Below are 14960 nucleotides of genomic sequence, written 5' to 3' on the forward strand. Positions count from 1 at the left end.
TAAATAAAACAAAAACCATTATTTATTTCAAAAAAATAATATTAAAGTTGAAATAACATAGGTACTATCCAACGAATATCATCATATTGAAACTTAATTTATAGCTGGTCTACTAGATTGCGAATCGATTTGTCTGTGACCCTCAATTTAAAATTTAATAATTATTGAAAACTTTATAGTGTACCAATATAAACTATACCTTTTCATATTTCTGAATAATAAATAGCTTTTCGAGTAATTTTATTAAAATAAAATTGTCTTAAAAATTAATTGTATATTTCTATGTATTATGTCATGATATGTTCATATATATATTAAACAAATTAATAAAGCAAGTAAAAAAAAAAAATGTTTGATGATTTAAAAAGTTGCATTTCGTTTGATATTGCAACATTGTGTATAATGCATAGTCAATTATTAATGCAATTATTGTGGCCAACTGGATTTTTATACAGAAAAAAAATTGTATAATATGCTTATATATTCAATAGATTTTGATGAAATTAATTTTAAAAAAAAACTTAATTGATCAATTCAGTATAAAATAATGATCGTTATATATTGTTTAGTTAAAGAATAAAAAAGAAAAATATCAAAACTCTTTAATTGTACGAAATGATTATAATTATTAATTATGTACAATTTTTATTATAAAAAAAAATTAATAGTTCTGTTTCGTACAAAAGGGTTTGGCCCAGCATAAAAGAAACGGGATTTTGCAAGAAGGTGGTGTGGTCAGTATCATACTTAACCTTCAGGTTTTTCCTCCAATTAAGGGGCTAGGTGTGCCCATGGAGGCTGTCCTATAATGGATTATTAACCGGCCGAACTATATTTGGGCGCATTATAAATATACAACTTATATATATAAAGTACTATTAGTAAACATATTTGAATACCATTTGAGTCATAAACTAATAAATAAATAAATCTGATCAGCTACAATCCATAAAGGATCAGGGATGTAATACTGCTACTATCCAACGGATGTGCAAGGAGGTGGTTTGGTCAGAATCATGCTCGACCGCCAGATTTTTCCTTAATTAAGGAAACCTACATGATGAGGCTGGTTGGACCCCGCAGGGAACAGAAATACAGTGAAACAGCAAATATTTGCCACAGCTGGATTCGAATCCTTACCAATGAGGTATTCGCTCTCACATATATGTTTTATTTCATTTATTGCAACAAAAACAATGTTTTTTCTCTATTAGGCCATATCATAGACATTATTTAGATCAAATTATAAAAATATAAAATTTTTATGTTAATTTTTGTCATTTATTTATTGATAATTAATTATTATTTTATAAAAACTTTTTGGTAAGGTTAAGGACTTGGATTTATTTTTAATTAATAAAGAATAAATACAAAATGGAGTCCAATTCACGAGTTAAATGTTAATTTTATCTTACTAATACGTTCCACGTAAATTTTATTAGTTTTTGTAATTTTGTCATGATAACGTCTTATTTGAAAAGTTGGTTTAGTTTCGTTTGTCTGCGGTGAGCGCTCTCACTCATCCTCCACTGGCTTTTAATACCAACGACGCGGTCGAGAGAGAAGCGCCGGGATTTCTAGAGTCCTGCTCTTTCCTCCATAAGTGGGGGGAAGAGTTCGCTTCGTAGTTTTCAAGGCTGGATGTAAATATCAATGATTGTGTTCAAGAGATTATTTTACTTTAATTTTAATTTTGTTCTTTATTTTTAAATTAGTTTTATTTTTTGTCTTACATATTTACTTTTTTTTCTTATACTTCATAATTTATAATTATTTAATTTAAATATTTCTAAACATGGTGTGAATGAGCTCTATGATCCGTATTATTATTGTGTATATAGTCGAATAAAAAAAAAAATTAATGTGGCCTTAAAATTTTGACCGGCATTTTTTATGGCTGTATTATTAAAAAAACAATTAAAAGCATAAAAATCCAGTTTCATATATATTATGAACTATGAACTATGAAGTTAGTTTGTACCTCAAGCGCAAGCAAACAGCTCCTTGACTTTTGGGAACTGACAGAGTACAAGCAGGTCTTCTAATCCATCGTCGGTGTTTTTTTTTTTATGTAAATAAAAAAAAAACAAAAGCGAAAATAAAATGCCAACACACACTCAAAAAAAAAATCGGTTTTCTTAAACTAAAAAAAAAAAAAAAAAAAAAAATCGATAAAGCTATTGGCAGTGTTAGGTATTGTTAGTATCCAGTGAGCTCAGCGAATGTCGAATCGAGATCATCTGTGATGAGTTTGGCTTTTTCTTTTTCGGCGAGGAGTGTATCTGCAAAAAAAGATATTGCGTTTTGGTAATATAAAGCGAAAAAAAAAAATTGAAAACATACCTTAAACTGAAAATTAAAACATGCAACATGAGCGAAAACACAATTAACTGCTGTTAAGCTGTTCAATTATTATTTGTATTTTCTTGTTCATGTTCGTAAAATATCGAATATTTTTTTCGAAAAACATCCAACTTGTGAATGCACTTATCAAGAAGGCGGAGAAGGAAGGGGCACAGAAACTTCATTGATTACTTCCTGTAATTTCGAGCTTTCAACTTGTGGGCTGCAGGTTCCGGCGCAATTTGGATTATTCCCAACCAAACCAGATAAAAACTTTTTTTTTTTTTTAATGTATATATATTTTGAGCACTTAAATTTCTAAAATTACCCAGTTTAAATTAAAAGTTTTTTTGTTTTATTTATATATAATTGACCGCTTTGGTCAGATTTGTGGTCAAAAAATCCAAAAATAGTTAATAATTTTGACCTTTTTGTTTTGTTTTCTATGAAATCACAAATAAACTTTTTAAAAACAAATTCCTCAGAAAACGAAAAACTGCAGGCTCAAAATATTTTTGACTAATTTTTTAAGTAAAAAAATTCAAATGAATCCAAAATTCAAAATTGTAAATATAAGTGATAACCAATTTAGGGATATTGATAACCAATTTCATTAAAACATCTTTTTTTGTGATACTAAGTCAAAAAATGTTAGAAACGTGTCTGAGGGTTCTTGCCAATGCACCCTAGGAGGCGAGAAAAAGATTTTGTTTGAAAAATAAATTTTAATTAAACTTTTTTCAAGAGTTATAATGTTATGATTGTGGTTTTTATATATGTATATCGTAGGTTAAAATTCATTTGTATGTTAAATAAATAACAAAAAAGAAGGAGGTTTTTGAAAGTGAATTACTCGCATATATCGTCGAAGATGAGATGGTAACTTCAAAATATTTAAAGTTAATAAAGAGTTTAATCCGCCAATACCACCAATCGTTCGCACAATCTTCCCATCGACGTTTCGGGTCTACCCCTCAGACATTTACCCATCAGTTCAGTCTTTGTCCTTTCGTTACTAAGTCCCATAACCTTACATGCCCGTCTTATTTCCCGTCATAACTTGAATTATATTTACTAGGGACAGTTCCCTCCATTTAGTGTTGTGTTTCCTTCTAAATTCTCAGGTTAACATAATTTTTCGGTCTAAATATTTTACGTAATACTTTATTTTCAAAAACCTTAAGGTGCTGTTTTTCCCTGAAAGGTTTTCCCTCAACAAACATTGCGTTTTTATAATATAAAAAAATTAAATTGAAATATTTGAACACAACTTTTCTTTTTGACACTGAATTTAAAACTTTAGTTGAGTTTAGCTTGCATGTACAATCCTTCCTTCCCCTTCAATTAAATATAATGTATAAAAAATTATTACTTATCAATTTCAGAATATAATATTCAAATTTATTTTTAAAAAATTATAAATTTGTTGAAATATAAATAAAAATAAAGTGTATAAATGTTTTTAGAGTTAGAAGCCAGTTTAAAAAGCCAATTATTTTCCGACTCTTTACCTTCGAGCCTGTCGACTTCCTTCTGCAGTTTCTTAACTGTCTTCTCAGCGAACTCAGCGCGAGCCTCAGCCTGGAATAATATTTATTCATGTCAATACATTTTATTAATTTATGATATAAATGTGAATACATAATTTTATTTTTTATTTTTATTTTATGAGAAGTAATGGAAAAACTTAGTATTACTCACCTCCTTCAGTTTTACAGACAACTGCTTGATTTGCCTCTTGTACTCTTCGACTCTCTGGTTCGCCTAAAAAAAAAAAAAAAAAACATTTTAAAAAATTAAATATTTATAATAATTTGAATAGTAAAAAAAAAATTAAGCCATTTGTTTTTGCGTTTATAGGTCTAGCAGTAACATTACGAAAAAAATCTGGCGTGGAGAGCGCATCAAACAACATTTACTTATTAAGATTTTTAGAAAATTCTGCACTTAAGCGCTGTTAGTCCATTTCAGTGAGGATAAGACCTATCTGATATTAAATAAAATTTAATTCTTCATTTATTTACTGAGTTTTATTAAAATCGATCGTTTTCAAGAAAATCGAAAAAATATGAAAAATCGATTTTATAAAGATCACTTTGAACTAGGCTGTTCATAGACACACGGGCCATTTTGCGTAACAAACTTTTTGGACTCCGGGGATCTCAAAATATATTTACCATCAAAAACTTTAATTCGAAATTTTCCACGAACGTAACACTCTCCTTTACTGTATATTCCTTACTTATGTACGTGAGAGTCAAAACTTGTGTTCTTGAAAAAAAAAAAAAAATGTTTTCTTTAAAAAGACTTTAATTATTTGGTTTAAAGGCCGTCCGTGTAACGGTCAAAAAAGTTCACAAAGCTACAGAAAACAATATTTATTAGTTACTTACGTTTCGCCCCACTTTACATGGCTACATATGGGTTTAACCTTCCACAAGGAAACCCCTTTAAGTATCATTAGTAGTTTCCTCGGAGAAAAAGTAAGAAAAAAGTTTATGACAAAAAGTGATTTAGGTAGGGCACTGTACTACTTACTCTAAAGTCCCGGGTTTTAATTCGGCAAATTTATTCTGTTACTATAGCCCGTGAGATAACTTAGAGAGTTCGGATACCCTTCGGGGACAACCCAACTTCATAAAGTGGATACTCCTAATTGAGAAAAACTCTGGCGGTCGAGTTTTCTTCTGACCAAATCGCCTCCTAGCACTACAGTTAGTCTAGCAACAGTACGTCTTTACAAAGTTCATACCTGACCCTTCATAGGTTGTACAAATTTATTTATTTTATTATAACTCAAAATAGTATACATTTAATAGGAAAAGATATATAATTATTTTAAACAGTATTATATAATCTACAAAAGATATCTAAATAGGATAGGTATCAGAGAAGATTAGACATTGTTCTATTGTTTGCTTTATCCCGATTACTAGATATCTACCGAAATTACAAAAAATAAATAAATAAACGAAGCAATATTAGCAAAGATGCATTAAGTAATCTTCGTATTGGACTGAGCACGCATTGCAGTAAGGAAAGACGTGTAAGTGAGCATACCAGATATTTATAATTTATTTTTTAGCTAATCTTCACTATTATTTATTTATTAATTCGACATTATTCTAATTAACAACATTACCCAAAAATGGCAGATAATTAATTTTGTAAAGCAAGCATTTTTATGAAGTTTCATTGTTTGTATAAAATATTAATCCTCCTTATTACTTACATTTTTTCATGAAAAACCGTGTACATAACTGTTTTAGGTCAGAAAATAATTAGTATTTGAGTCAAATATGATCCAGTTGTAAAAAAAAAAAAATGCTGAATCACAAATTTTTAAAATTATTTAAACAATAATGTTTCTGTATTTATGATTGTTAATTTCATTTTAATGTTGCCGTTTTTTTTATATCGATGTTCATAGAGAGCTATTTAAAACTTTAATTAAATATAATTGTAGATGGCCAAGTTTAATTTTTATATATTTTACTATATTTAAAATATTTATAATTTATTATACAGTTCATTATAATTCTATTCTGTGTTTAATGAAGAAAAAAAAAGAGTTATGTTCGGTTAACAAATAAACTTGTAAAATTAAAAATAATTGAATAGGGGGAAAAACAATTAAAAAAGTTTTGTTACCCAACTGCATTGGGTTACCTCATGCTTAACATTAGTAAAGACAATTTTTTTTTTTTAAACCTATTAATGTAAATAGGCATAGTATAAAATAATATAAATAGTCACACTATACAAATCTTTGAATTATATACTAAAATTATATATAATTTATTTTTTTCCCTTACATGTTTTCATTGTTTTCTAACTTTTTATCATTCTTTATATTTGTTTGATTATTTTAATTTTCTATCTTGCCCGAACATGACTTAAAGAGAATTATAGTCAAAAGTATAGAAATATTCGGAATAATAAATAGGTAGAAAAAAAAAATTAAAATATGTAAAGGAAAAAATAAAAAAAAATTTTTTTTAAATCAGGGGTCACTAGTATTTAATTCAAATTTTTATACTGTGACTGTTTATACATAGGTTTTAAAAAAAATTGTTTTATACTAATGTTTAGTACACTGTGTATGAGGCAACCCAACCCAGTGGGAAACAGCATTTTTAGTGAAGTGTTTTTCTTTCTGGAAGCATGATTAGTATTATGTTTGCTTTCGATTAAAAAGTTTCCCACGGCAAAGCTATCCTTGAGATCTCAGCTCAGTCTCTGGGAAGGAAATTATTGCATAATTCAAACCCACAAAATAATTTGTAAATTATTCTTTTATTTTAACTTGGAGACAATAACACAAAACCTGTGGTATAATGGTTTATTTTTTCTATAATCTAATATATAAAAATTAATATTTCTTTGTTCCTATATTATGCACAGCCATACCGTTTGATTGAGATAGGACTTTTGCCTAAATGTTCGAGGTTTTCCCGGGAAAATTATAGGGTGTTCCGATTTAAAAAAGAAAAAAATTATTAACAATATTAAGTATGTATTTCAGAAAGTATAATTTATTTTTCTTGGCTATCATATGCCAATTTTTTTTTTTCGTTTTTCAGATTTAAATAATGTTATTTGTGTGATAATTAAATTCCCTACAAAAAAAATAATAAAATCAATATTATTAACTAAAATAAAACCTATTGAACATTGACCTATATTATTTTTAAAAAATATAAAATGTAGCAGGTTCTCATTAAATTTTGTTTTTTGTTGATTTATGATCTTTCATCATTTAGACTTAATTCCCATATAAGGGGGCATATTATATTTTTTATGTAATTATTTTATTTTTATTGTCTTTTCTTATAGTCTTATAATATTTGTATAAAAATCTTCCTTAACCTTGCTCGTATTTAGCCAAGATGTAGCCTAACAAAGCTGGGCAAAACGTAAGTTACTAATAAATAGTTTTATATATATAGTACTAAATATTTAATATATAGTACTATTTAATCTAAGACATTAAAACCCATCTTACTATCCTAAGGACATATTATTATTTTTTTTTAATAATTAAACAATGAAATAATTTTTAAGAATGAAGATTAAGATAAGATTTTACTAAAATAAAAATAATAAACTGCTGATAATATAATACCTTCTCTTCAGATACTTCAAGAGATTTCAAGCTGTTACCAACGACTTTAAGTTCTTCCTCCAGCTCCATGATCTTACTGTAAAAAAATAATTTATGCCACTAAAAAATTTATTATTTAGAAAAAAAAAAATCAAAAATCTATATTTTAAAATTATTTTACTTACGAATCTCCAGATTTGACACGATCTTCAGCGACTTCAAGTTCATCTTCAACGAAGGCCAGTTTCCTTGCAACCTGGAACCATTTTAGTATGAGTTGGAGCAATTTTTATAATTCGATTGAACATTATTATAAGTATTAGATTATAAAAAAATAATAACTTTTGATTATAACAGTTATAATTTTCCTCTAAAAGTATCCTTTATGAGAACTTAAATTCATGAGCTAAGATAGCGAATAATGATCACTTCAGGTAGAAAAATGGAATGATTTAGAGAAACATCAAAAGAAAATAACAACAAGAGGTTGTTATCTCATTTTGTTTTTCAGCCCTGATGAAGGACTGAAATTTACGTCGAAACGTCGGCATAGATAAGTTTAGTTTATTTGTGTATCTTTACTGACCATATTCCCGACCATCTTCTTCTCGTATCAATCTACGGTCATCTATTAAAACCCCATTAAATTTGTATTCTTTATCAACATAGATTTCGCATAGTCAACATTTTATTATCCATTACTGGGCAAGATAGTAACCTTTTTGTCATATCTTATGTATTTACTTGTTATTACTATATTATCAAGAGGCGTATATATTATAGATTATTATATTATAGAAGCTTTATTTTCATTTGTGATGCTTAATTTATTTTATCTCCTTAATCATACAATATACATCACTTATTTTCAAACAATAGCACTGTATACATTAATTCAGGAATTATCAAAATTATAAAATGGAATATAAATACTGACTCAACAATGAAGGATATTTTGACAATCTGATGGCGTGTTGGAGGAATGATGAAATTCTAGAGGATGCGTTTCGTTCTAAATATTTTTTTTTTAATAATTCATTTACTGTTATTTACAACTGTATCCATATATACACATCAAGTAAATTTGCTGTAAGTGATTTTATGACATGATACAAACATGTAGAGAATCTATCCATTTATAGAACTCCAAAAACATTTCTAAAGGAGAAGATCTCGAGGCCATCTTCTTTTCAGACGCCTAGGAGGATTATTAGGTAGTGAAGGAGAAGCCAGGTTAGAAACAAGTGGATTTGGGTGGTTGAGAAGTTTATTATAGAAGGAACGGTATCTGGTTCTGGCCAAATCGGCAACATAGAGGACATTGAGGTCCTGATGGATGACTTGATTTGTGACAAAGTAAGGATCTTACGAAGGATTTTGGACTGTAATGATTGGATTCGTGAGGAATCCGATGGTTTAGTAGACCCCCATAGATCAACTCCGTTTATCCAAATAGGCCTTATTATAGTCATGTATATCAGTCTTTTGTAATGGATTGGAAGTTTGGACGGTTTGTCTAGTAAATATAATAGTCGGAGCTCTAAATAATACAAACAGAATTTCACCCTCATGATTCCATTTGGAGTGGAGTTTGTTTGTTTTGTGGCGCCAAACTTCATTGGTCATCAACGCCATTTATATTTTATTTAATTTTGCTAATATTCGTTAAATGTTATTTTTTTTTTCTTCCAATCAAGTTATATTTTTGTCAGTAAATTTTGTGATTTCAAAAACCGAAACACCAATTCTATTGCCTTATCATCGTCTTCAATAGTTTTTGAGATATCTTGGCTTAGTCCCAAGCTATTGAGGTGTGGTGTAAATTATGGGCATCGTTGGAAAACATGGCTTATTGTTAAATTGTTATTGCAATACTGGGAGTTCGGGGGCGTTTCTTTTGATATAAGATAGGAGTGGGTGAGCCTCGTGTGACCTATTCTCAGCCTAGTCAGTACAACTTCCTCTCTACGGCATTTGCGACTGGAGGTACCCCAGGGCTTGACATCCTTTTTAATAATTTTTAATTTGCTCATTGGGCTTTCGTTCCACATAGATTGCCATTTATCTTCGACTTCCTTTACAAGAGTGATTTGGAGTGGAGTGATCGATTTATTCTGGCTTTATATTGACACTAAAATATGATGTATACATATCATACTTCTTAGCCCTATGTAAGCTCGCGTGTTGATATCTGACCTTTCAAATAAAAAAAAAAGTTGGACTTACTTCATCAGATTTTCCGTCAGCATCTTCAGCAAGGAGCCTGGCTTCCTTCAGCTGGTTGGTAAGCTGATCCATCCTCTCCTCATCCTGCTGTGCTCTGTTCTCCAATACTTTGCACATACTGTGGGCAAATAAATAATCGATTATTATAAATGTATTATATATTATAATAATATAACTCAATAATATTAGAAAATAGAAAAAATGTGAGCAGCATGGCTAAGATCGTAATTCTTTCCTACCGTCCTTTCTAGATTGAAGGCTAAATGGGTCCTCCCAGAGTATTGGGTCTCACAGATCCTAACAGGACACGAGGGATTTCAGGGAAAGCTGTATAGCTTTGGAAAGAACATCGACTCTAGGTGCCCCACGTGTGGAGTTCCTGAAACAGGAGCACACGTAATAATAGATTGCTCTGCCATGGAAGGACACTGAGCTAGGCTGTCGAGAAAGACCGGGATTTTCGCCCTCGCCGAGTCGAACTTTCCCTGTTTGATTGAAGAAGATAATTATCACTTCTTCAGGGAATTCATTTACGGATGGAAGGAGTTGGTAGGCCCAACTCATTTCACAATGAGAAGGACTTGACCGCCTAACATCGGCGAGCTACCAGAAGAGGAGGAAGCTTGGCCCAGCCTGAGACCAGGAGGGCTAGACCAGCCTGGTAACTGCAGGGCCCTATTTCATAATGAAAGCTAATAGTATTAGTTCATAGTACAAGTGTAGAAACTAGTGTGGTAATAATACTAATACTTATTTTTTTCATGACAGAGATGACTATTAGTGATATTACAGGAATTAAAAAATACTAAAATACAAGTTACTATTGTAAAAGTCTGTGTAATTAAATTAAGATAAATTTACAAGACTAATAGTATTAGTTTGTACTTTATTATGAAACAGGGCCCTGGAGGCACTCAGAGGGATGCGCACCAGGAGGACCTATCGGACGGATGCAGTAGAGGTGCAGCTGCACCATCAGTAAGGTGCTAAACCTAGTACTGGACTGCACCTCAGTAAAATATTAAATTAAAGAATAAAGAAAAAAAAGGAAAAAAAAAAATTGTTGATCCTTGGGAGTAGTGGCATGCGTAATCCCCAGCGCACTACCCCACTGCTTCCGCACCCCGTATGCCAGAAATGGCAAAAGAAGGCTATGGTATTATTTACTGCTAATTTTTGACTTGAAAATAGATGAATAGTGTATGCTTAAAAAGGGTGGTGAAAAATCGTAGAGTGAGAGAAAAAAAAAACAGAGACCACCCTAAGGCACTAATTTTACATAATTTTTGTGGGAAATCCCATTTCAATGAGACATCTGCACCGTCAGTTGGATTGACAGTAAGATTGACAGGTTACTGATCACTAGTTACTGATCGAATACCGTGAACCTTCGTTAATATCGTGCAGTTCAACTTATTCTTGCTAGCTAACTCCAAAATTATGGCTAAACTAACTTTCTCTTTATTACGAATCTAACTAAACATTTCACAAGATCCTTACTATTCAGTATCTCATAAACAAGTTACCGTCAATCGGACTGATAGTGTAGGGGTCATTCTAATGCGTATAAGTCACATCAGTCTGAATGATGAATGACGACTGACCATTCCAACATATCTTTAATAAAGTTTTAATCAGTCTCGCTCTCCACTCATTCTTATCCAACTCACTCTCAACACAATGTTTATTTAACTAACTTCAAGTTTTTCATTTTTTGGGCCCGCCACTCAATGAAAGAAGTCAACACCCTAGACCGAATTCGAACCTGCGCCGCCCCTAGATTTAAGAACGATACTAGGCCCAACCATCTGAGCTACGGACGGCCCTGGTTGATTAACCTTAAATTTATTATTTATTTTTATCTCCTAAAATTTGTTTTATTTATTATAAAGCAATTTTAACATTTATTATTTTATTTAGTGACAAATATCACAACTTGGGCGAAAAGTAATCGTGATATAAATATAATCAAATTCATAAAAACAAAAAAAGAATTAAAATATGTACACGGATTAGGAAATTTTTTAACTAATTATAGTAATTAAAATTTTAAAAAATACTAACCACATTCATACTAATATTTAAATTAATTTTAATGATTTTCTTTTTAGGAAGTTAGATAAATTATTTTCTATAAATTTTTGAGGTTAAAAAACTTCCAAAAATGAATATAAATTATTCTATAGGAATTTTTAGAATTTTAAAGCTTAAAGGTTAACATTATTACTGAAGATTAAATTTTCTATTGACAGAACTCAGAAGCAGGTACGGGACATAAGCTACACACCTAGAATACTTGATTATACATTTTCTAAGATATAACTTAATAATAAATATTGGTATATACGCTACCCGAAATTTTTAATCATAAATAGTCTAAAGATATAACTAAAAAATATACACAGGCTGGGACTATTTAACGCCCGTAATTCCGATTACAGAAACATACAGACGGTTAATGTATACATATATGTATATATATATATATATATATATATATATATTACCGGAAGGACTCGTCGGCAGCCTGGGACGCCTCTGTCAGCTTCTGGGTGGCAGTGGCAGATCTCTCCTCTGACCTCTCCAGATCTTCCTCAACCATCTGCACCTTCCTGTTCAATGCAGCTACCTCGCTTTCGGCCTATCATTAATACATCGAATCAAATAACTATCGATTAATATCATACAATATACAATATATACATATTTGATAATACTTACGTTGGTCAGGGCCTTCTCCTTCTCCTCAAGGTCTTTGTTGCCCTGTTCGAGATCGCGCTTGTTCTTCTCCAGGTCAGCTTCGACCTGGGCCAACTTCTTCTGAAGGTCGCGTACATCCTCCAGAACCTGGAATAGTGAGGTGGAATATAGTCTATTTAATAAGGTAAAATCATTTGTTGAAAGAATTCTGAAAAGCTATTCATTTTCACTTTTATACAGTTTTTGTTATCTATATATATTTTTTTTTTATTTATTGATTTTTACAACTGTATAAAAAATACAACAAGTAAATTTGATCATAATGACATAATGATATGATACAGGATGTAGAGAAACTACCCATTAGTAGAACTCTAAAAACAGTTTACAATATAAGGTCACGAGGCCAAGGTTAGAAACTAGTGGGTTTGGGTGGTTTGGGAGTTTATTATGGAAGAAATAATATCGGGTTCGGGCTAGATCGGTTACATAAGGAACATTTAGGTCTTTATGGATGATTTTATTAGTAACAAAATAAGGAGCATTGAGGATCATATGAAGGATTTTGGATTGTAAAGATTGGATACGAGAGGAATTCGAATGTTTAGTGGAGCCCCAAAGCTCAACTCCGTATTTCCAGATGGGCCTTATTATTGTCATGAAGATCAGTCTTTTGTAATGAGTTGGAAGTTTAGACCGTTTGTTTGGTAAGTGCTGTAATAGTCGGAATCTGCGTGTAGTTTCCTGTCTTTTCAGTCTTGTGTGAGGATTCCAGTTTAGCCGTTTGTCAAGATGTAGTCCAACATAACGAATCTGTTCTACAGGGGTAAGAGGTTATCTATATACGATCGTATATATGAGGGGTTTTCTATACAAATTTAAATATCTAATTTAGTTTTAATATATTTAAATTTAGATTTAATAAAAATAAATACAAATTCCAGACCTAAAATATATTCAGTTTATTTCGAAATTAAAATTTTCTTCTGTCAATGAGCTTTTATTGACTGTTTGTCGAATATCATGATCAATCAAACTACTACTCCTTCGAAGATACACGCTATACACTAGTTAGTTTAGCACATTAGACTAGCTTTATTTGAGTTTTAGACTAGCTTTAGTTGAGTAATATGGTTTTTGAGATATAGATTTTTTCAAAAAACCTTTATTTTGGAAACTATTCAGCTTAAATGCCTCTGTCTAAGCTCATATTCTAGTAAATTTATTATACTTTAAATGATGTTCGATTAGATTTTCTATTGTGGCAAGAAGTTTTAACAAAATAGAGCTCCAAATGAAAAATTATTTTTTTTTTTTTCGTTTTAAAATAGCCACCATTTTTTGTTCACCGTACTATACTTGGCAGACTTATCAATTTTAACTAGTAATTATGGATAGTTTTCATTAAAGAAATCAAAAATTTAGGTAAAGTAACTGATTTTTTTTTTCTACTGGGATCTTATTCTATATGGGGCTTCGCTTACAACCAAATATTTGTATCTTACTAGTTTATTCTCAAATGCTTTTGCTCGTTACTCACTTTGTCTGCTCTCATATTGGCGTCCTTGGCCTGACCTTCACAGGTGTCGGCCTTGTCCATCGCCGTGTCCTTCTCCATCTTCATCGCCTGCATCTTCTTCTTGATCGCGTCCATCTTGGATTTGGGGTTAGTACACTACTCCACACGAGAACAAACAAAACCCTGTAAACAAAAAAAAAAATATTTATATAATAACAGTCATAAAATGTATAAGATATATTTAGTAATAAAATTCATTCCAATCTCATGCCAATTAGAAAAAACAAAAATAACAAAGTCCTTAAACCCGTCTATGACCACAACTATTTTTCCATTCCATAAATGAATCAACTTAATTTATTAATTTCATTTTAGATTTCTAATCTACTTGGTTTTAGAATATACACGTTAAATTCAGAACATTTCTATTTTTGCAAAAAAAAATATATGTGCATATAAAAATTGCATTACATTTTAATTTTTTTATATTTTTTATCATACGTTAATTTGTCATGCTTATGACTTCGGAGTTTCTATATTGTAAAAAACATATGTTTTATATAATACAGTGTAATAGTGATCCGAATTTCTGCTGGGCAGTGTTCGTATTACAGAAAGTATTAAGAAAAAAGGTGTAACATATATTCAACAATATGAAGGTATACAACTAATTTTTTCATTATTTAATTTTATTGAAAATTTGTCAGTTTGAATTTTTCAAATATTAATGGTTTTTTAAATAAGTGGAATATTTTATTATTATTATTTTTTTTTTTTTTGCTGAGACTTCTGCAGAAACTTGCTCACTACATCTTCTCTCAGACTTCTTAAGTCAGGCCTGGCTGACACAGTACATCATTCTCTGTTGCCCACTTCAGACAGTAATTGAAATTATTTATGATTTTTTTTTTTTTTTTTTTTCTAATTTTCTAAAAAAAGAAATTGAATCTACCAAAAAGTTAAAATGAATCTCATCGAGATTACACGGTACTTAAAACCTATTGCACTGTGAATTTTCCAATTAAGGAATGATTCGAGATGAACATTCAGCAAATTAAGTTCAAGATT

The 14960-nt window shown here is 30.3% G+C and overlaps 1 protein-coding gene across 2 annotated transcripts in view; it reads right to left on the reverse strand.

Annotated features, from left to right (window-relative positions):
- Positions 1-14960, reverse strand: part of Tm2 (tropomyosin 2) — a 58955-nt gene that overhangs the window by 14179 nt on the left and 29816 nt on the right. Inside the window, exons 2-10 of one of the 2 annotated variants that reach the window (XR_010843330.1) lie at positions 13914-14075; positions 12395-12520; positions 12181-12314; positions 9674-9791; positions 7633-7703; positions 7469-7544; positions 4045-4107; positions 3855-3924; positions 1982-2282 (exon numbers count right to left, since the gene is read on the reverse strand). Coding sequence is in view for 1 of the 2 variants with exons in the window: in XM_014415277.3 (XP_014270763.1) it covers positions 3855-3924; positions 4045-4107; positions 7469-7544; positions 7633-7703; positions 9674-9791; positions 12181-12314; positions 12395-12520; positions 13914-14027 (772 nt within the window). In the remaining variant the exon portion in view is untranslated. The remainder of the gene's footprint in view (positions 1-1981; positions 2283-3854; positions 3925-4044; positions 4108-7468; positions 7545-7632; positions 7704-9673; positions 9792-12180; positions 12315-12394; positions 12521-13913; positions 14076-14960) is intronic. The other variant, XM_014415277.3, reaches the window with a different exon arrangement.

The sequence above is a fragment of the Halyomorpha halys genome, unplaced genomic scaffold, assembly GCF_000696795.3.
Source record: "Halyomorpha halys isolate HHAL.00 unplaced genomic scaffold, Hhal_1.1 Scaffold97.1, whole genome shotgun sequence".
Classification (NCBI taxonomy): Eukaryota; Metazoa; Arthropoda; class Insecta; order Hemiptera; family Pentatomidae; genus Halyomorpha; species Halyomorpha halys.